The sequence below is a fragment of the Oncorhynchus gorbuscha genome, linkage group LG05 (genome assembly GCF_021184085.1).
Source record: "Oncorhynchus gorbuscha isolate QuinsamMale2020 ecotype Even-year linkage group LG05, OgorEven_v1.0, whole genome shotgun sequence".
Classification (NCBI taxonomy): Eukaryota; Metazoa; Chordata; class Actinopteri; order Salmoniformes; family Salmonidae; genus Oncorhynchus; species Oncorhynchus gorbuscha.
In genome coordinates, this window is record NC_060177.1 from 11,119,027 (window position 1) to 11,140,530 (window position 21,504).

General features: G+C 44.0%; 1 protein-coding gene and 1 long non-coding RNA gene across 2 annotated transcripts; both read left to right on the forward strand.

Annotated features, from left to right (window-relative positions):
* The first annotated feature begins 43 nt into the window (after positions 1-43).
* On the forward strand, positions 44-19,303 carry LOC124035520 (lamin-L(III)-like). The gene is made up of 8 exons (XM_046348981.1): positions 44-988; positions 7,397-7,553; positions 8,036-8,161; positions 11,665-11,835; positions 14,517-14,642; positions 16,513-16,733; positions 17,509-17,731; positions 19,277-19,303. The coding sequence occupies exons 1-8, from the start codon at positions 624-626 to the stop codon at positions 19,301-19,303; spliced, it is 1,416 nt and encodes a 471-aa protein (XP_046204937.1). The 5' UTR covers positions 44-623.
* A 26-nt stretch (positions 19,304-19,329) lies between these two features.
* Positions 19,330-20,355, forward strand: LOC124035522. Its single transcript, XR_006838749.1, has 3 exons — positions 19,330-19,381; positions 19,544-19,660; positions 20,317-20,355. It is a non-coding gene; the product is annotated as an uncharacterized LOC124035522 (long non-coding RNA).
* The last annotated feature ends 1,149 nt before the right edge of the window (positions 20,356-21,504 follow it).

A 21,504-nucleotide genomic window follows, 5' to 3' on the forward strand; every position in this document is an offset into this window, starting at 1 on the left:
AGAAGAAGAAGAAGAAGAAGAAGAAGAAGAAGAAGAAGAAGAAGAAGAAGAAGAAGAAGAAGAAGAAGAAGAAGAAGAAGAAGAAGAAGAAGAAGAAGAAGAAGAACTCAGTGCAAACCAATAATTTATAACATCCTGGAATGTAATTCTATCTATTGGCCATTGAGAGTTCACCCCCTAGTAGGAGCAGTCTTCCACAGGAATGAATGGAATTCTACAGTATTTCAATTAATTGTTTCAAGGACAAAATTACATGTATTTAAGTACTTATTTTGTAATGTTGGGGACAGTAACATTAGCTATCTCTAAAAAGTATACTTGTTTTACTTCTAATGTTTATATATTTTTTGTCGTGTTTTATTTGTATGTTTAGCTCACATAATAGTAATGTAAACGTATGTATTAAGCTGTATGTAATATAATGAATGTGGCAAAAAACGAATGTAGACATTAATACATGCATATCTATAGCTTCCTAAATGTTTTACAACGTTGGGGGAGTGCCAAGATGGAGGCACGGTGGCTTCAACACAGCGCCCCCTAAAAGTCATCTAGTTGTATACATAAATTATTGGTGCAAACTCATCCCAAACCCAGCGCGTGCAGTCACATGAGAACGCGCCATGGCTTCAGTTACCTCAACCAGTCGCTCAACTCGCTCCTCCCGACGAAGCGGCCCCGGCCCGTCCAGCACCAGCCCAACCCGGCTCTCCCGAAGCCAGGAGAAAGAGGAGCTTAGCCACCTGAACGACCGCCTGGCCGCCTACATAGAGCGGGTCCGCCAGCTGGAGAATGACAAGTCCTCAATGCTGCTTCTCCTGGAGGAGAAAGAGGAGTCCACGACCCGGGAGACGGCCAACGTTCGGCGGCTGTACGAGACCGAGTTGGCCGACGCGAGGAAGAGCTTGGACGTGCTGGCTAACGACAGGGCCCGGCTGCAGATAGAGATGGGTCATCTTTCTGAAGAGCATAGCAACCTACAAGCCAGGTAACGTTAGATATAATAACATACAAACCAATCTATGTTTGTCCTGTGTATTGGCGCTGTTGTCATTGAGTGTTGAGATCCATAAAAATAAAAACATAGCATAAAGTGTTAGTTTGCAATTAGGCCTAAATTGTTGCAGTAAAAAGTTTATATTTTGGGATAGGGTACGAAAGTTGAACTAAGCTAATGATGCATTTCTAAGTCAAATTCTTCAAAAATCAATGTTTAGCCTTTATCATTAATTAAACAATCTCATTCTCCATTTAAATAATACTAATTAGGTGGGTGCTTATTTGTCCTATTTGACCCATGTATAACTGTGTATTATACACGTGTGAATTGTTAAGTGTTTTTGCATATCCCAACTCCCCTTAGACACTCTTGGAGTATGGGGTTCCCCATTTATGATCATATTGTTTGTCTTTGCAAGATATGATCTACAGATAGTAGTGATGACTTTTTGAGGAAGAGACCTCAGATTTGGTTTGTCATCTTTCTTTCCTAATAAGAAGCATGAGAATATCCTCCTGTTATTATTATCCTGCTTTCTCTTGTTTAAATAACCACAATATCATAATAGTAACCTAATATCATAATAGTAACCTAATATCATAATAGTAGCCTAATATCAATAGAACCATATGCCGTGTATTAACATCCACAATTAAAGTAACAATTGAATTATACCCAGAATAAAAAACGATCTCTAAAATCACTCCCTTCAGGAAGTGAAGCGCATAAGCACTTGACTTCTGTGATCTCTATTATATCCTAACAGGAACCATAGTAACCATCAGACTTCTGTCATCTCTATTCTATCCTAACAGGAACCATAGTAACCATCAGACTTCTGTCATCTCTATTCTATCCTAACAGGAACCATAGTAACCATCAGACTTCTGTCATCTCTATTCTATCCTAACAGGAACCATAGTAACCATCAGACTTCTGTCATCTCTATTCTATTGATCTAATGTTGTTATGATCTAATGGTCTAATGGTCTAATGTTGTTATGGTCTAATGGTCTAATGTTGTTATGGTCTAATGGTGTTATGGTCTAATGTTGTTATGATCTAATGGTCTAATGTTGTTATGGTCTAATGGTCTAATGTTGTTATGGTCTAATGGTGTTATGGTCTAATGTTGTTATGATCTAATGGTCTAATGTTGTTATGGTCTAATGGTCTAATGTTGTTATGATCTAATGGTCTAATGGTCTAATGTTGTTATGGTCTAATGTTGTTATGGTCTAATGTTGTTATGGTCTAATGTTGTTGTGGTCTAATGGTCTAATATTGTTATGGTCTAATGTTGTTATGTTCTAATGTTGTTATGGTCTAATGGTCTAATGTTGTTATGGTCTAATGGTCTAATGTTCTAATGGTCTAATGTTGTTATGGTCTAATGTTGTTATGTTCTAATGTTGTTATGTTCTAATGTTGTTATGGTCTAATGGTCTAATGTTGTTATGGTCTAATGGTCTAATGTTGTTATGGTCTAATGTTGTTATGATCTAATGGTCTAATGTTGTTATGGTCTAATGGTCTAATGTTGTTATGGTCTAATGGTCTAATGTTGTTATGGTCTAATGGTCTAATGTTGTTATGGTCTAATGTTGTTATGGTCTAATGGTCTAATGTTGTTATGGTCTAATGTTGTTATGGTCTAATGTTGTTATGTTCTAATGTTGTTATGGTCTAATGTTGTTATGATCTAATGGTCTAATGTTGTTATGGTCTAATGTTGTTATGGTCTAATGGTCTAATGGTGTTATGGTCTAATGGTGTTATGGTCTAATGGTCTAATGTTGTTATGGTCTAATGTTGTTATGGTCTAATGTTGTTATGATCTAATGTTGTTATGGTCTAATGGTCTAATGTTGTTATGGTCTAATGGTCTAATGTTGTTATGATCTAATGTTGTTATGGTCTAATGTTGTTATGGTCTAATGTTGTTATGGTCTAATGTTGTTATGGTTTAATGGTCTAATGCTGTTATGATCTAATGGTCTAATGCTGTTATGATCTAATGTTGTTACGATCTAATGTTGTTATGATCTAATTGTCTAATGTTGTTATGGTCTAATGGTCTAATGTTGTTATGATCTAATGGTCTAATGTTGTTATGGTCTAATGTTGTTATGGTCTAATGTTGTTATGGTCTAATGGTCTAATGTTGTTATGATCTAATGTTGTTATGATCTAATGTTGTTATGATCTAATGGTCTAATGCTGTTATGGTCTAATGGTCTAATGTTGTTATGGTCTAATGTTGTTATGGTCTAATGGTCTAATGTTGTTATCGTAGAATGTATGCACACATGACTGTAAGTCGCTTTGGATAAAAGCGTCTGCTAAATGGCATATATTATTATTATTATTATTATTATTATTATTCTATCCTAACAGGAACCATGGTAACCATCAGACTTCTGTCATCTCTATTCTATCCTAACAGGAACCATAGTAACCATCAAACTTCTGTCATCTCAATCTTACCCTACAAGTAACCATAGTAACCACCTGTCTTCTGTCATCCCTTTTCCTCCCACCAGGTGTTTGTGTAGTAATAATGGCAAAGAGTCGGAGCTAAGATTTAAAGGGCGACTGAACTCAGTGATTCCCTTTGTTTTTCTGTTGCTCATTTAAAGGCCTAATGCAGTCAAATGTGATTTTTCCTGAGTTTTATATACATTTTCACACTGAGGTTGGACTAATACTGTGAATTTGTGAAAATGATAAAAAATATATATATATGCCATTTAGCAGACGCTTTTATCCAAAGCGACTTACAGTCATGTGTGCATACATTCTACGTATGGGTGTACGTAGAATGTACTTTTGGTGTAAAAGCTGTGTAAAAGCTGTTTGAATGACCATCTGAAATGTCAGCCTGTTTTTGGTGGGATGAGGGTTTTGGCCGTGGTTACATCACCATGCTGTGAATTAGTTAATAGACCAATCAGAAAGAGTTCCAAGCCTCTCTGCCAATAACAGATAGTTGTCAGTTTTCCCCTCCCCATTCAGACCACTCTGACAGTCTTAGCAAAATTCTTGCTTGAGAAATTGCTCTTTGCTAAGAAGCTATTTTAAATATATATATATATATATATTACTGTTTTCAAATAAAATGTGTCAAAAATGATTTGATATTGAGGTAAAAATGGCACATGTGGACCTTTTTTTTAAAATGTTAAAGAAAAATGAGATGTCAGTCTTGGGGGTGTGGTTTGATACCACGCCCACATCGAACCACGCCCACATCGAACCACGCCCACATCGAACCACGCCCACATCGAACCACGCCCACATCGAACCACGCCCACATCGAACCACACCAGCAAGACTGAAATCTTTTTTTTCTTAAAAGGTCCAAGGGAGCTGTTTTTCTCTGAAATATTTTCTTTCTTTTTCACTTGTCGCTTTTGACACACCATATCAACAGAGCCACTAGCTTACCACCTCCCCAAAATAGTCACAATTGATCGACGATGAATCAAGAAATCTGTATTTAATTTTGACGTTTTTTGTAGAGGACATTTTTGTTGTGCAATTTTTACATCCTAGCTAGGTGTTTGGTGCAGTATTTCTCAAGTTCAAAAATGTGCATTAAAACTAGCATTGGAATGCAGATGAATATCCTGTCTGCTGCTGCACACACGGAGCTATTTGTTTGGTATTTTATTTGGATCCCCATTTCACTTTTGCAAAAGCAGCAGCTACTCTTCCTGGGGTCCACACAGAACATGACATCATACAGAACATGAATAAACAACAGCTGCACAGGACTGATTCGTTCCAACCTTAATCAGCAAGCTGACCAACAATTGTAAATAAAGCATAAGCTACATGCTCTTTATCAGAGCTCAAAATCACTAGCAGGCTAAGTTCCATCTGTGTTTGTCAATGAAGCTAGCTAGCAGGCACATTGAGCAGGAAAGCCATGTTAGATAAATCAGCCTATCAAATCACTGGCGGTTGTGACGTGTGTGCCTCGGTGCCGTTGTGGTTTTTAAAACTTTCTCTCTATTAGTATGCGTCTTTTTGGCACTGTTTCATAGTGAATCATGTAAAGCGGCAGGTATTCTAGTGGTTAGAGTGTTGGACTAGTAACCGAAAGGTTGCAAGATCGAATCCCGAGCTGACAAGGTATAAAAAAATATTTTGTTCTGCCCCTGAACAAGGCAGTTAACCCACTGTTCCTAGGCCGTCATTGATAATAAGAATTTGTTCTTAACTGACTTGCCTAGTTAAGTAAAGGAAAATTAAATATCAAAGCAAGTCCTGGCTGGATACAAGATGCTCACTACTGGGCTCAGAATGTTGGAATACTGACAAGTGGCAGTTGGGATACAAGATGCTCACTACTGGGTTCAAAATGTTGGAATATTGACAAGTGGCAGTTGGGATACAAGATGCTCACTACTGGGTTCAGAATGTTGGAATACTGACAAGTGGCAGTTGGGATACAAGATGCTCACTACTGGGTTCAAAATGTTGGAATATTGACAAGTGGCAGTTGGGATACAAGATGCTCACTACTGGGTTCAGAATGTTGGAATATTGACAAGTGGCAGTTGGGATACAAGATGCTCACTACTGGGTTCAGAATGTTGGAATATTGACAAGTGGCAGTTGGGATAGAAGATGCTCACTACTGGGTTCAGAATGTTGGAATATTGACAAGTGGCAGTTGGGATACAAGATGCTCACTACTGGGTTCAGAATGTTGGAATATTGACAAGTGGCAGTTGGGATACAAGATGCTCACTACTGGGTTCAGAATGTTGGAATATTGACAAGTGGCAGTTGGGATAGAAGATGCTCACTACTGGGTTCAGAATGTTGGAATATTGACAAGTGGCAGTTGGGATACAAGATGCTCACTACTGGGTTCAGAATGTTGGAATATTGACAAGTGGCAGTTGGGATACAAGATGCTCACTACTGGGTTCAGAATGTTGGAATATTGACAAGTGGCAGTTGGGATACAAGATGCTCACTACTGGGTTCAGAATGTTGGAATATTGACAAGTGGCAGTTGGGATACAAGTGCACACATCATCTCCAGTCAATTCTCAGACTGCTTGACTTGGGCAAGAGGTCAACTGCTTGAGTTCCTGCACCTCAAATAGAATATTAGCTCCAAAGTATTATTGGAGTTCCTGCACCTAAATATAAACAGTACCTGCACCCAAAAGGAGTAGGCTACCGGCACCTATTTCAGTCCAAGTCAACCACTAGGTAGACTATAGTGATCCCTATCAAACACCTCAGCAAGTGGCCACTTCATAAAGGGCTTCTGGGCTAAGTTTTCTTTCAACATAATAATGGTCAAGTTAATTTTGCTTGGCCCGGTGCCCCCAGGTAGGCAGAGTTTGCTCATTTTAGACCATTCCATTGGTTCTTAATGTGATATCTCCACCCACCCGGGGCATCGGTCCCTGGCGCCATGCAAAACCAACTCCACCATTTGGCAATGTGTTGGCTTATGTAAACAAGTCCGAGGTGCAAGTCTCTAACTGTACGTGTTCTTCGGTATGATTAGACAGAGCGCAGTCTGCACAGCTGTTTCTCAGTGCATGACAATTCGCCATAGGCGCTACAATCCCTTTATAGTGGGCATGATCGAAATCAAAACCCAACCCCAAATAAGTCGTGACGAACTCGTTAGACAAATATCCCACTACTTTGTTTTGGAATAATACTGATTTTATGCCCAAAATTATCACACTTACACTTTTTTTGTCAATTTTGACACTGGAATACATGTTTGACTAATGCCACATTTCAACCAGAGAAGTTGGTTCTTGCATTCATTTGCGCTTTAACTTCAGTCATGTTCAGAACAGAACGTTAGGATGGATAGACAACAATGCAACGTCACATACTCTAGGTGCAATATACATGAAGGCCACTAGATGGGGACCTAGTCCCACTAACAGGTAGTCCCTGTAACACCATAGTTGGCTAACCTCCTGAATTCTGTAGTCATGAAAGGTTGCCAGTTCGTATCCCGAACTGACTAAATGAAAAATGTGTCGATCTGCCCTTGAGTAAAGCACTTAACCCAAAATGCTCCTGTAAGTCACTCTGGATAAGAGCCTCTGCTAAATTACTCAAATTGAAATGTGATCTCTTTTCCTCCCACCAGGAACATTGGAAGCCATATCTTCTCGTCTCTTGTCATCTCTTCACTCCTTCCAGGAATCATACTAACCTCCCTGACCTCTCACTTCTTTCTCACTTCTTTCTATCACTTTTGCCTCCTTCCTGGAACCATAGTAACCACCTGTATTTTCTCTGCTCTCCTCCTTCCAGAAACTATAGAAACCACCTGTCTTCTCTCTGCTCTCCTCCTTCCAGGATCCATGGTAACCACCTGTCCTCTCTTTTTCATCCTACCAGGAACCAGAAGAAGGAAGCAGAGTGTAACATGGCCATGGGTCAGTGGAGGAACTTGGAGGCGGTCCTCAACTCTAAAGACGCAGAGCTGGCCAATCAACTGGCAGATAACAGAAGACAGGCGGATGATGTAACTGACCTACAGGCCCAGGTGGCCAATGTAAGGACTAGACTGCGATCTATAGGCCTTCTAGTGAGGTTAATTTAATGTTTTGTTTAAAGTTAAATACAATTAAACCAACACCACATAGATGTTTTTGCAGCATTTTGACAGTGTTATGCATCAGGTTCTGTGTCGGCTGTGAACGCAGCTCTGAGAAGGAGTGGTTGACAACGCAAAAGGCATTAAACAGCATCAGACAAAACAAAGTATATTCTGCCTAGAGATGCGCTGATTCAACCTTTTGATTCTCATGTTATCATGTTTTTTTAAATAGTCTAAAGCTAACTAGTTTTATTTGCCATAGGTTTAAGCTGGTACTAGTGTAGGGTGGCTAACATTAGCTTGCGAGCATCTACTGAGAAGACGCTTATGGGCTGTTATGAGACGTGGCTAGGTCATTTATGAGGGGAGTTGCTTCGTTTTGGCTAAATGTTAAGTCCTCGAATGCAAAAGGTGATCTCTTTGACTCCTTGTCTCAGTTGGAGTGTGGGCTGGCGGAGACTAAGACCCAGCTGAACTCTGAGATGTTGAGGAGGGTGGACCTGGAGAACCAGGTGCAGACGCTACGGGAACAGCTGGAGTTCCAGAGACACATTGACGAACAGGTAACACACACACTTGAAACTGGACATACTGCAGTAACTGCTGCATAAGAAAGGCCCACTATTACCACAGAAGCGACACAGAAGTCAGATTGATTGGTTGTTGAAGTGGGTAACTATTTACAAATACAAATAATAGTAAGATATCAAACTCAATGTTGTCTCTGCCTGTCTTTCTAGGAGGTGTGGGGTATCCACAGCATGCAGGAGGGAAGGGGTTAATGAAGTGGCTAGGGGTAGGAGGGTGAGAAGAAATGGTTAAGAGCTGGGGATTAAAATGGAATGTGGGCCATGTCGTTTCCTCCATGTTGAGTAGAAGGGGTGGTGGTGGTGGGAATAGGGTCTGGGAGAGGACTAGGGGTTAGAATGGAATGTGGCCCATGTCGTTTCCTCCATGTTGAGTAGAAGGGGTGGTGGTGGTTGTGGGAATAGGGTCTGGGAGAGGACTAGGGGTTAGAATGGAATGTGGCCCATGTCGTTTCCTCCATGTTGAGTAGAAGGGGTGGTGGAAATAGGGTCTGGGAGAGGACTAGGGGTTAGAATGGAATGTGGCCCATGTCGTTTCCTCCATGTTGAGTAGAAGGGGTGGTGGTGGTGGAAATAGGGTCTGGGAGAGGACTAGGGGTTAGAATGGAATGTGGCCCATGTTGTTTCCTCCATGTTGAGTAGAAGGGGTGGTGGTGGTGGGAATAGGGTCTGGGAGAGGACTAGGGGTTAGAATGGAATGTGGCCCATGTCGTTTCCTCCATGTTGAGTAGAAGGGGTGGTGGTGGTGGGAATAGGGTCTGGGAGAGGACTAGGGGTTAGAATGGAATGTGGCCCATGTCGTTTCCTCCATGTTGAGTAGAAGGGGTGGTGGTGGTGGGAATAGGGTCTGGAAGAGGACTAGGGGTTAGAATGGAATGTGGCCCATGTCGTTTCTTCCATGTTGAGTAGAAGGGGTGGTGGTGGTGGTGGGAATAGGGTCTGGGAGAGGACTAGGGGTTAGAATGGAATGTGGCCCATGTCGTTTATTCCATGTTGAGTAGAAGGGGTGGTGGGAATAGGGTCTGGGAGAGGACTAGGGGTTAGAATGGAATGTGGCCCATGTCGTTTCCTCCATGTTGAGTAGAAGGGGTGGTGGTGGTGGGAATAGGGTCTGGGAGAGGACTAGGGGTTAGAATGGAATGTGGCCCATGTCGTTTCTTCCATGTTGAGTAGAAGGGGTGGTGGTTGTGGGAATAGGGTCTGGGAGAGGACTAGGGGTTAGAATGGAATGTAGCCCATGTCATTTCCTCCATGTTGAGTAGAAGGGGTGGTGGGAATAGGGTCTGGGAGAGAACTAGGGGTTAGAATGGAATGTGGCCCATGTCGTTTCCTCCATGTTGAGTAGAAGGGGTGGTTGTTGTGGGAATAGGTTTTGGGAGAGGACTAGGGGTTAGAATGGAATGTGGCCCATGTCGTTTCCTCCATGTTGAGTAGAAGGGGTGGTGGTGGTGGTGGGAATAGGGTCTGGGAGAGGACTAGGGGTTAGAATAGAATGTGGCCCATGTAGTTTCCTCCATGTTGAGTAGAAGGGGTGGTTGTGGGAATAGGGTCTGGGAGAGGACTAGGGGTTAGAATGGAATGTGGCCCATGTCGTTTCCTCCATGTTGAGTAGAAGGGGTGGTTGTTGTGGGAATAGGTTTTGGGAGAGGACTAGGGGTTAGAATGGAATGTGGCCCATGTCGTTTCTTCCATGTTGAGTAGAAGGGGTGGTGGTGGTGGGAATAGGGTCTGGGAGAGGACTAGGGGTTAGAATGGAATGTGGCCCATGTCGTTTCCTCCATGTTGAGTAGAAGGGGTGGTGGTGGTGGTGGTGGGAATAGGGTCTGGGAGAGGACTAGGGGTTAGAATGGAATGTGGCCCATGTCGTTTTCTCCATGTTGAGTAGAATGGGTGGTGGTGGTGGTGGTGGGAATAGGGTCTGGGAGAGGACTAGGGGTTAGAATGGAATGTGACCCATGTCGTTTCCTCCATGTTGAGTAGAATGGGTGGTGGTGGTGGTGGGAATAGGGTCTGGGAGAGGACTAGGGGTTAGAATGGAATGTGGCCCATGTCGTTTCTTCCATGTTGAGTAGAAGGGGTGGTGGTTGTGGGAATAGGGTCTGGGAGAGGACTAGGGGTTAGAATGGAATGTAGCCCATGTCATTTCCTCCATGTTGAGTAGAAGGGGTGGTGGGAATAGGGTCTGGGAGAGGACTAGGGGTTAGAATGGAATGTGGCCCATGTAGTTTCCTCCATGTTGAGTAGAAGGGGTGGTGGTGGTTGTGGGAATAGGGTCTGGGAGAGGACTAGGGGTTAGAATGGAATGTGACCCATGTCGTTTCCTCCATGTTAAGTAGAAGGGGTGGTGGTGGTGGGAATAGGGTCTGGGAGAGGACTAGGGGTTAGAATGGAATGTGGCCCATGTCGTTTCCTCCATGTTGAGTAGAAGGGGTGGTGGTGGGAATAGGGTCTGGGAGAGGACTAGGGGTTAGAATGGAATGTGGCCCATGTCGTTTCCTCCATGTTGAGTAGAAGGGGTGGTGGTGGTGGTGGGAATAGGGTCTGGGAGAGGACTAGGGGTTAGAATGGAATGTGGCCCATGTCGTTTCCTCCATGTTGAGTAGAAGGGGTGGTGGTGGTGGGAATAGGGTCTGGGAGAGGACTAGGGGTTAGAATGGAATGTGGCCCATGTCGTTTCCTCCATGTTGAGTAGAAGGGGTGGTGGTAGGGTCTGGGAGAGGACTAGGGGTTAGAATGGAATGTGGCCCATGTCGTTTCCTCCATGTTGAGTAGAAGGGGTGGTGGTGGTGGGAATAGGGTCTGGGAGAGGACTAGGGGTTAGAATGGAATGTGGCCCATGTCGTTTTCTCCATGTTGAGTAGAATGGGTGGTGGTGGTGGTGGGAATAGGGTCTGGGAGAGGACTAGGGGTTAGAATGGAATGTGACCCATGTCGTTTCCTCCATGTTGAGTAGAATGGGTGGTGGTGGTGGTGGTGGGAATAGGGTCTGGGAGAGGACTAGGGGTTAGAATGGAATGTGGCCCGTGTCGTTTCCTCCATGTTGAGTAGAAGGGGGGGTGGTGGTGGTGGTGGTGGTGGGAATAGGGTCTGGGAGAGGACTAGGGGTTAGAATGGAATGGGCCCGTGTCGTTTCCTCCATGTTGAGTAGAAGGGGGGGTGGTGGTGGGAATAGGGTCTGGGAGAGGACTAGGGGTTAGAATGGAATGTGGCCCGTGTCGTTTCCTCCATGTTGAGTAGAAGGGGGGGTGGTGGTGGTGGTGGTGGTGGGAATAGGGTCTGGGAGATGACTAGCGGTTAGAATGGAATGTGACCCATGTCGTTTCCTCCATGTTGAGTAGAATGGGTGGTGGTGGTGGTGGGAATAGGGTCTGGGAGAGGACTAGGGGTTAGAATGGAATATGACCCATGTCGTCTTCCTGCGGTAGACGTGTGTGTCTGTTCATGTCTGTGTGTGTGTGCGCACGCACGCGTGTGTGTAGGAGGTCAGGGAGATCCGGAGCAGACATGAGAGTCGCCTGGTGGAGGTGGATTCTGGGAGACAGAAAGAATTTGAGAGTAAGTTGGCCGAGGCCATGCAGCAGCTACGGCAGGAGCACGACGGACAAATCCAGCAGTATAAAGAGGATCTGGAGAAGAATTTCAATGCCAAGGTACACACTCTCACTCTCTCACTCTCCCTCCCTCTCTGCCTCCCTGCCTCGTCCCCTAGCCCTACCTCCCCTAGCCCTACCTCCCCTAGCCCTACCTCCCCTAGCCCTACCTCCCCTAGCCCTACCTCCCCTAATTGGAGTAAACTAATGGACAACAACAGTTAGGCTTCTACTTCCAGCGTATTGTTTTTGGGTTAAGTGCTTTGCTCAAGGGCAGATCGTTTTAGTCCCACCCAGCAATCCTCAACCCATCCCATCTATCTGAAGACCATTCAGTTCTATATGCCATGTATTTTTCAACTATGCTGTGATGTTTAACAAAGTTCTGAACCTATGTACATTTTACAGACACAGTATATTTTGGATTCTGTTGAGGTTTGTGTGTATGTACAGTACCAGTCAAAAGCTTTTATTTGTACTATTTTCTACATTGTAGGATAATAGTGAAGACATCAACACTATGAAATAACACACATGGGGTTATGTAGAAACCAGAAAAGTGTTAAACAAATCAAAATATATTTGACATTCTTCAAAGTAGCCACCCTTTGGCTTGATGACTGCTTTGCACACTCTTGGCATTCTCTCAACCAGCTTCACCTAGAATTCTTTTCCAACAGTCTTGAAGGAGTTCCCACATGCTGAGCACTTGTTGGCTACTTTTCCTTCTCTCTGTGGTCCAACTCATCCCAAACCATCTCAATTTGATTGGGGAATTGTGGAGGCCAGGTCACCTGATGCAGCACACCATCACTCTCCTTCTTGGTCAAATAGCCCTTACACAGTCTAGAGGTGTGTTGGGTCATTGTCCTGTTGAAAAACAAATGATAGTTCCACTAAGCGCAAACCAGATGGGATGGCATATCACTGCAGAATGCTGTGGTAGCCATGCTGGTTAAGTGTGCCTTGAATTATAAATAAATTTCAGTATCACCAGAAAAGCACCATCACAGCTCCTCCTCCATGCTTCACGGTGGAAACCACACATGCAGAAATCATCAGCTCACCTACTCTGCGGTTGGAACCCAAAATCTCAAATTTCGACTCCTCAGACCAAAGGACAGATTTCCAGCGGTCTAATGTCCATTGCTCCTGTTTCTTGGCCCAAGCAAGTCTCTTATTATTGGTGTCCTTTTAGTAGTGGTTTCTTTGCAGCAATTTTACCTTGAAGGTCTGATTCATGCAGTTTCCTCTGAACAGTTGATGTTGAGATGTGTCTGTTTCTTGAACTCTGTGAAGCATTGGACTGCAATTTGAGGCTGGTAACTGTAATGGACATCCTCTGCAGTAGAGGTAACTCTGGGTCTTCCATTCCTGTGGTGGTCCTCATCAAAGCCAGTTTCATCAAAGAGCTTGATGGTTCTTGCGACTGCACTTGAAGAAACTTTCAAAGTTCTTTCAATTTTCCTCATCGACTGATGTCTTAAAGTAATGATGGACATTTCTCTTTGCTTATTTGAGCTGTTCTTGCCATAATATGGTCTTACCAAATAAGTCTATCTTCTGTATACCAAACCTACCATGTCACAACACAACTGATTGGCTCAAACGCATGAAGAAGGAAATCAATTCCACTTTTGAACTTTTAATAAGGCACACCTGTTAATTAAAATGCATTCCTGGTGACTACCTCATGAAGCTGGTCCTGAGTTGCGCAGCAGTCTAAGGCATTACATCGTTGTGCTAGAGGAATCAATACAGACCTGGGTTCGATCCCGGGCTGTATCACAACCAGCCGTAATCGGGAGACCCATAGGGCGGTGCACAATTGGCCCAGCGTTGTCTGGATTAGGGAAGGGTTTGGCCGGGGGGCTTTACAAGTAGGCCGTCATTGTTAATAAGAATTTGTTCTTCACTGACTTGCCTAGTTAAAAAATCAAATAAACCTGGGTGAGAGAATGCCAAGAGTGTGCAAAGCTGTCATCAAGCCATAAGGTGGCTACTTTGAAGAATATCAAATATATTTTGATTTAACACTTTTCTTTGGTTACTAAATGCTTCTATATGTGTTTCATTATTTTGATGTAGAAAACAGTCAAAAATAAAGAAAAACCCTTGAATGAATAGGTGTCCAAACTTTTGACTGGCACTGCGTGTGTGTTGCTGGTGTATAACTGTATGTGTTTCTCTCAGAGAGCTGTGTGTCAGGGAGTCTCTGTGTGTGTCGTGCACACTGTTAGAGCAGGAGTGCATGATGACGGAAGAGAACAGAGGAATGAGAAAGATGCCAGTGCAGATTAGGGAGAGCTTTGTCCAGCTGATCAAGGTATTCTCACCGGTCCAGCCCATGTTAGGTAGAAGTGTCCTCATATTGTAGCCAATAGCAAACACTTGAGATACACCTTATTTGGCTTGCTCTGTAAAATGGAACCAACTGACTTGTCCCAAAAGTGCAAACCCAGTCCACCTTATGTACTGGTCAAATCAAGTTCACCTCAAGTATTCAACATGTATGCAGTTGACTCTGGTATGTTAGGTATCTCCACTCATATGATGAAGTTATTTAGAAACATTGCTGTAAATCCAAATGTTTTTTGGGGGGTTTTTTCCTTCTTTTTCTTTCTTCAAATTTGTGGCTTATGGTAAACATATAATGTAGCTCAGTCTCGTGTCAAAACATATGACATTAACACATTGCTTTTCCTTTGGTGTGTATGTAACATGGGTGTGTGTTTTGACAGCTGGATAACGCCCATCAGACGGCGCTGAAGAGTAGTGACTTTGCCTCGTCCACCAGAGAGGAGCTGTCTGCCACCAAGCTCCGCATCGAGACCCTCTCCTCACAACTCAATCACTTCCAAAAACAGGTACTTGCTGTATGTGTGTAGGGCTAAGGTTACCCATAGATGCTGATCTTGGGTCAGGTTTGCATTTCCCCCACTATGGTTATGCTTAAGATTGGGGAAGTGAAGCTAATCCTAGATCTGTAGCTAGGGAACACTTCACCCCGGCGGTGTGTCTTGAGTGACATTCCAGAAACTGGTACCTACCAGGCTGCTGCTAGGGCTTTATTATAGTACTGGAACATTTGACTGGTTTCAGACTGAAAAGCAACAGACTAGAGATCACTATGTACAGTCATGGCCAAAAGTTTTGATGATGGCAATTTGCGTATACTCCAGAATGTTATGAAGAGTGGTCAGATGAATTGCAATCAATTGCAAAGTCTCTCTTTGCCATGCAAATGAACTGAATCCCCAAAAAACATTTCCACTGCATTTCAGCCCTGCCACAAAAGGACCAGCTGACATCATGTCAGTGATTCTCTCGTTAAGACAGGTGTGAGTGTTGACGAGGACAAGGTTGGAGATCACTGTCATGCTGATTGACTTAATAATAATTGACTGGAAGCTTCAAAAGGAGGGTGGTGCTTGGAATCATTGTTCTTCTTCTGTCAACCATGGTTACCTGCAAGGAAACCCGTGTCGCCATCATTGCTTTGCACAAAAAGTGCTTCACATATAAGGATATTGCTGCCAGTAAGATTGCACCTAAATCGACCATTTATCGGATCATCAAGAACTTCAAGGAGAGCGGTTGAATTGTTGTGAAGAAGGCTTTAGGGCACCTAAGAAAGTCTTCCAGGACCGTCTCCTAAAGTTGATTCAGTTGAGGGATCGGGGCACCACCAGTACAGAGCTTGAATGGCAGCAGGCAGGTGTGAGTGCGTCTGCATGCACAGTGAGGCGAATACTTTTGGAGGATGGCCTTGTGTCAAGAAGGGCAGCATAGAAGCCACCTCCAGGAAAAACATCAGGGACAGACTGATATTCTGCAAAGGGTACAGGGATTGGACTGCTGTGGACTGGGGTAAAGTCATTTTCTCTGATGAATCCCTTTCCGATTGTTTGGGGCATCCGGAAAAAAGCTTGTCCGGAGAAGACAAGGTGAGTGCTACCATCAGTCCTGTGTCATGCCAACAGTAAAGCATCCTGAGACCATTCATGTGTGGGGTTGCTTCTCATCCAAGGGAGTGGACTCACTCACGATTGTGCCTAAGAACACAGGCATGAATAAAGAATGGTACCAACACATCCTCCGAGAGGAACTTCTCCCAACCATTCAGGAACAGTTTGGTGACGAATAATGCCTTTTCCAGCATGATGGAGCACATTGCCATAAGGCAAAAGTAATAACTAAGTGGCTCGGGGAACAAAACATCAATATTTTGGGTCCATGGCCAGGAAACTCCCCAGACCTTAATCCCAGTGAGAACTTGTGGTCAATCCTCAAGAGGCGGGTGGACAAACAAAAACCCACACATTCTGACTAACTCCAGGCATTGATTATGCAAGAATGGGCTGCCAACAGTCAGGATGTGGCCCAGAAATGAATTGACAGCATGCCAGGGCTGATTGCAGAGGTCTTGAAAATGAAGGGCCAACACTGCAAATATTGACTCTTTGCATCAACTTCATGTAATTGTCAATAAAAGCCTTTGACAGTTATGAAATGCTTGTAATTCTATTTCAGTATTCCATAGTAACATCTGACAGAAATATCTAAAGACACTGAAGCAGCAAACTTTGTGTAAATTAATAATGGTGTCGTTCTTTAAACTTTTGGCCATGACTGTATGTTGACTGGTGTCAGGGAGTCTGAAAGTTGTCTGTGTGGATGACTTTCTCACAACCCCTATTTCTCTCTGATTCTTCTCTCTCTGTCTCCTCCCCTCAGAACGGGGCCTTAGAGGGGCGTGTGCGGGAGCTGGAGCGGACCCTGGACCGGGAGCGTGAGGTGTGGCAGCAGCGACTGAGCCACAAGGACGAGGAGATGTCGGCCATGCGGGCCCAGATGCAGAGCCAGCTGGAGGACTACGAGCAGCTGCTGGATGTCAAGCTGGCCTTGGACATGGAGATCAACGCCTACCGCAAGATGCTGGAGGGAGAGGAGCAGAGGTACGTACACATCAGACCTGGTTCAAATACGTTTTGAAAATCTAAATCAAATCTGAGTAAAGCAAATCTATTCTGAATTTTTCTAATCTTTGGGGCAACCTTAATTTCAAACCAGGTCTGGCGCACACACACACACACACACACACACACACACACACACACACACACACACACACACACACACACACACACACACACACACACACACACACACACACACACACACACACACACACACACACAAGGTCCTTTCACCAAACATAAAAAACTAAGAGGACCAAGACACTCTTCATGTCATTAGTTAAAAAGCCTTTATTTAAACTGGCCTTCATCAGGGAGTAACAACAAACCATCTTCTTAACCCTGATTTGAAGAGGAAGTGGTTACAGAATAGTCATTGGTGGACACAACATAGTAAACGGTATTTCCATTTTAGTCATTTAGCAGAGCTCTTATCCAGAGTGACTTACAGTAGTGAGTGCTTACATTTTCATATTTGTTCGTACTGGTCCTCTGTGGGAATCGAACCCACAACCCTGGTGTTGCATGTGCCATGCTCTACCATCTGAGCCACACGGCAGTAGGAAATATATATGTATATTCAAAATTGTGATGTAGATATATTATCCAAAATGCATGTTAAGGTTAGAAGTATTAGAAAAGACAAAGTAGTCGTGGTCTTGAATAGGGGAAGGTACATTTAGTGAGAACAGTAGATAAAACCGAGAAACCAGGGTTTCCCAAATATCTTCCTGACGTTGTTCTTTGTTTCCAGACTCCACCTCTCCCCGAGCCCCTCCCAGCATGGTGCCGTGGCACGCACACACGCACATGGCGCCCGCCGAGTTGTCCGCGGGAAGAAACGCAAGAACGAAGGTGGCACGGGGTCCTCGCCAGCCTACAAGGTCTCACAGCACGCCAAGGCCCACAGTCACATGATGGTGTCGGAGATAGACCTGAAGGGGAACTACGTCATGCTGAAGAACAACTCTGAGAAGGTACCTACCTACTGCCTGTCTCTGACCAATTAGGAGAGTCTGTGAACTTACCACCCACTCTGACCAATTAGGAGAGTCTGTGAACTTACCACCCACTCTGACCAATTAGGAGAGTCTGTGAACTTACCACCCACTCTGACCAATTAGGAGAGTCTGTGAACTTACCACCCACTCTGACCAATTAAAGATGGAATCCGACCAATTAAAGATGGAATCAGTAGGGGAAACTGTGCCACTGGCTGCCCCAACAGCATTGTTATTGTTGTTGCTGAGCTGAGGAGTGTCGTGCAGCATGGTTATGAAATGCAGTACATATTGTGCTCTTCTATCGTGCAGCATGGTTATGAAATGCAGTACATATTGTGTTCTTCTATCGTGCAGCATGGTTATGAAATGCAGTACATATTGTGCTCTATCGTGCAGCATGGTTATGAAATGCAGTACATATTGTGTTCTATCGTGCAGCATGGTTATGAAATGCAGTACATATTGTGCTCTTCTATCGTGCAGCATGGTTATGAAATGCAGTACATATTGTGCTCTTCTATCGTGCAGCATGGTTATGAAATGCAGTAGATATTGTGCTCTTCTATCGTGCAGCATGGTTATGAAATGCAGTACATAGAATAACTCAATATCGTGCAGCATGGTTATGAAATGCAGTACATATTGTGCTCTTCTATCGTGCAGCATGGGTATGAAATGCAGTACATATTGTGCTCTTCTATCGTGCAGCATGGTTATGAAATGCAGTACATATTGTGTTCTATTGTGCAGCATGGTTATGAAATGCAGTACACATTGTGTTCTATCGTGCAGCATGGTTATGAAATGCAGTACATATTGTGTTCTTCTATCGTGCAGCATGGTTATGAAATGCAGTACATATTGTGTTCTATCGTGCAGCATGGTTATGAAATGCAGTACATATTGTGTTCTTCTATCGTGCAGTGCGATGATGTCAGAGATGGAAATAAGTGTTTAATTTCTTTCTTGTAATATCACAAAAGGACAAGGCAGTTTGACCATTTAATAAGGATTCAATCTTGAAGTACCTACCACCTGGCTTCAACCAATCAAGTGTTGAGTGAATCTGTAGCTCTACGTCTCTCCTTAGTGTACTACTTTGAGTCTAAAGTCACCCAGGCCACTGGTTAACCAGTAGAGTACTAGATGAGGGATAGGGTGTCATTGAGTCTCTTTAAGTCCAGTGTTTTGTGTTTACTAACCTGTGTTTTGTGTCATTGCAATGCAAATGTATCCTGACAAGGATTCCAGTCTCTGAAACTGTGAAAGATCTGGGATGTGTTTTTAAACCGGAAGTGCTACTTGAACTTGTCAATTTAGAAAAGAGACCATTGTTTTCCATTGCAAAACATTTTGCTCCAGTACGCCCAGCTGAACGTGCCGCTGTCCCCAATCTGAATTTCATCTGGGTCGTATTCATTCGGGCTCACCGTTGTAAATGTTTTTTTAACAGAACAAGCTGTCCTTATTGGACATGCCTAATGAATAAGACCTGGCTGTTTTTATCTGCTGTTCCAGGAGCAGCCACTAGGGGCTGGGTGGTGAGGAGCAGTCACCTGGACTCTCTGAACTGTTCTTCCAGATCCCCCTTCCTACATACTGGCTGGGGGCAACACCCTCACTGTGAGTACACGCATGCACCTAATACACTCACATACGCATGTACGTATTGGGGAAACTAATCAGGCCTCAATATACGATGGTCCTCATCTCCAAAACTGAAATAACATTTAATAAATGCATTGTTGCCAGCTGACCGTGTGGGACTGTGATTGTGTGTGTCAGATCTGGGGTTCGGAGGCAGGCGTAGAAGCCTCTCCAGGTGACCTGGTCATGAAGAACCAGAGGAACTGGGGTCCGGTCAACAACGTGATTGTCACCCTACTGAACCCAGATGAAGAGGTGACCCATCATACTGGCCACCATGACCCAGTCTACTGGCCCAATCTACTTAATACATTTCTATATTTTTTGTGCACCAGGGAAATCAAGTTCATTTCATTCATATTCTTGTACGGGTGACTATAGTTAATTTGATTTCTATCCTCATGCACTTCTCTAATAGCCATCTTGCAAAGATCTTTAATCTCCTAAACTCGCAGAGATGTCTGTTGCATTTCAGGTTGTCTTCATTGCAGCTGTGCTGCATAGATGGATCAGGGGCCATATGTATCAAACCTCTCAGCCTTTTACATCACAATGAATAAGATGACATTGACAGGGGGGACCTGATCTAGATCAGCACTCCTACTCTGAGACGCTTGATATCTCAAGACCGGAGAAGTGTTTTGTGTCTCACGATTTATACAAGTGTAACAATGATTTAAGCACCCTGCAAATAAGATGAACTGGAATGCAACCATTAGTGTAAGGAATTTGCAGTAGAGTGAAGTTTTCTCTAGGTTTAGATCTAGGATCAGCTTCCCCTCCACCAGTTCAAATCTTAACCGTTAGTGGGAAATGGAAAACTGACTCAAATCAGCGTCTGGGGGAAACCTCACCCTACTCAATCAGTAGCTGTGAGCAGATGTTTGATGTTTATTGTCTATCATCACTAGGAGACCGCAGAGCTGCGTGTGCAGGAGAGAGGAGGAAGACTCCGATGCAGAGGCTGATGAAGAGTTTATCTGGAAGGGGTGACTGTTCACTACCTCAAGGCAAGGTAAACACACATTGGGGGATGTGTAAATCCACACTGATCAGTCTACGCATACCTACCTACCTCCCTCCCTCAGAAAACCTCTAAACACGCTGCTCCTCAGCAGACAGGTAAATGCTGTACCCAGGCCTGTACCGAGGGGAAACTGATCAGTACTGTGTTTTTGATCTCCATTCCCCTTGATGGAAAAGCCCAAGAGAAGGAAAAGGAAGTGCTGTCTGGTGTTGTGAACAGCCTGTCTCATGACACAGACCGATGGAGGTGAGGTGACTGTCTACAGCGCGGCTGTTGACTCCCTGGATGTGTCTCAAATCGCCCCCTATTCCCTATATAGTGCACTATAAAGATGAGGGGGCCATTTGGGTCGAAGCCCCTGTTTGTCTAATCCCTACTACAGTTCTTAATGCTCCATAACCTAACCTGTAGGGTGCCATAGTAAGTCCCATATGGCATTCTATTCCCTATATAGGACACTTGTTATGGCTTTTGTGGGGTACAACATTCTTAAATAGCCATTTCTTTTAGACACAAATGCAGGTACTGGAGGTTCCAACTCATTTCCCATTTATCCAGAAATCCAATCCAACGTGTGAGTTCCTGATTGCAATGATCTTCCCAAATGTACTACACACAAGGTCTGGCTCTTTCACACAGTTCAAGGTCTGGCTCTTTCACACAGTTCCAGGTCTGGCTCTTTCACACAGTTCCAGGTCTGGCTCTTTCACACAGTTCCAGGTCTGGCTCTTTCACACAGTTCCAGGTCTGGCTCTTTCACACAGTTCCAGGTCTGGCTCTTTCACACAGTTCCAGGTCTGGCTCTTTCACACAGTTCCAGGTCTGGCTCTTTCACACAGTTCCAGGTCTGGCTCTTTCACACAGTTCCAGGTCTGGCTCTTTCACACAGTTCCAGGTCTGGCTCTTTCACACAGTTCCAGGTCTGGCTCTTTCACACAGTTCCAGGTCTGGCTCTTTCACACAGTTCCAGGTCTGGCTCTTTCCACACAGTTCCAGGTCTGGCTCTTTCACACAGTTCCAGGTCTGGCTCTTTCACACAGTTCCAGGTCTGGCTCTTTCACACAGTTCCAGG

What these genes read in the sequence shown, in the direction of transcription:
- LOC124035520 (XM_046348981.1), top strand. Translation starts at nt 624, where the DNA reads ATGGCTTCAGTTACCTCAACCAGTCGCTCAACTCGCTCCTCCCGACGA. An exon ending in TACAGGCCCAGGTGGCCAAT is followed by an intron (nt 7,554 to 8,035) that starts GTAAGGACTAGA and finishes TCCTTGTCTCAG; the next exon opens with TTGGAGTGTGGGCTGGCGGA. An exon ending in AGAAGAATTTCAATGCCAAG is followed by an intron (nt 11,836 to 14,516) that starts GTACACACTCTC and finishes GTGTTTTGACAG; the next exon opens with CTGGATAACGCCCATCAGAC.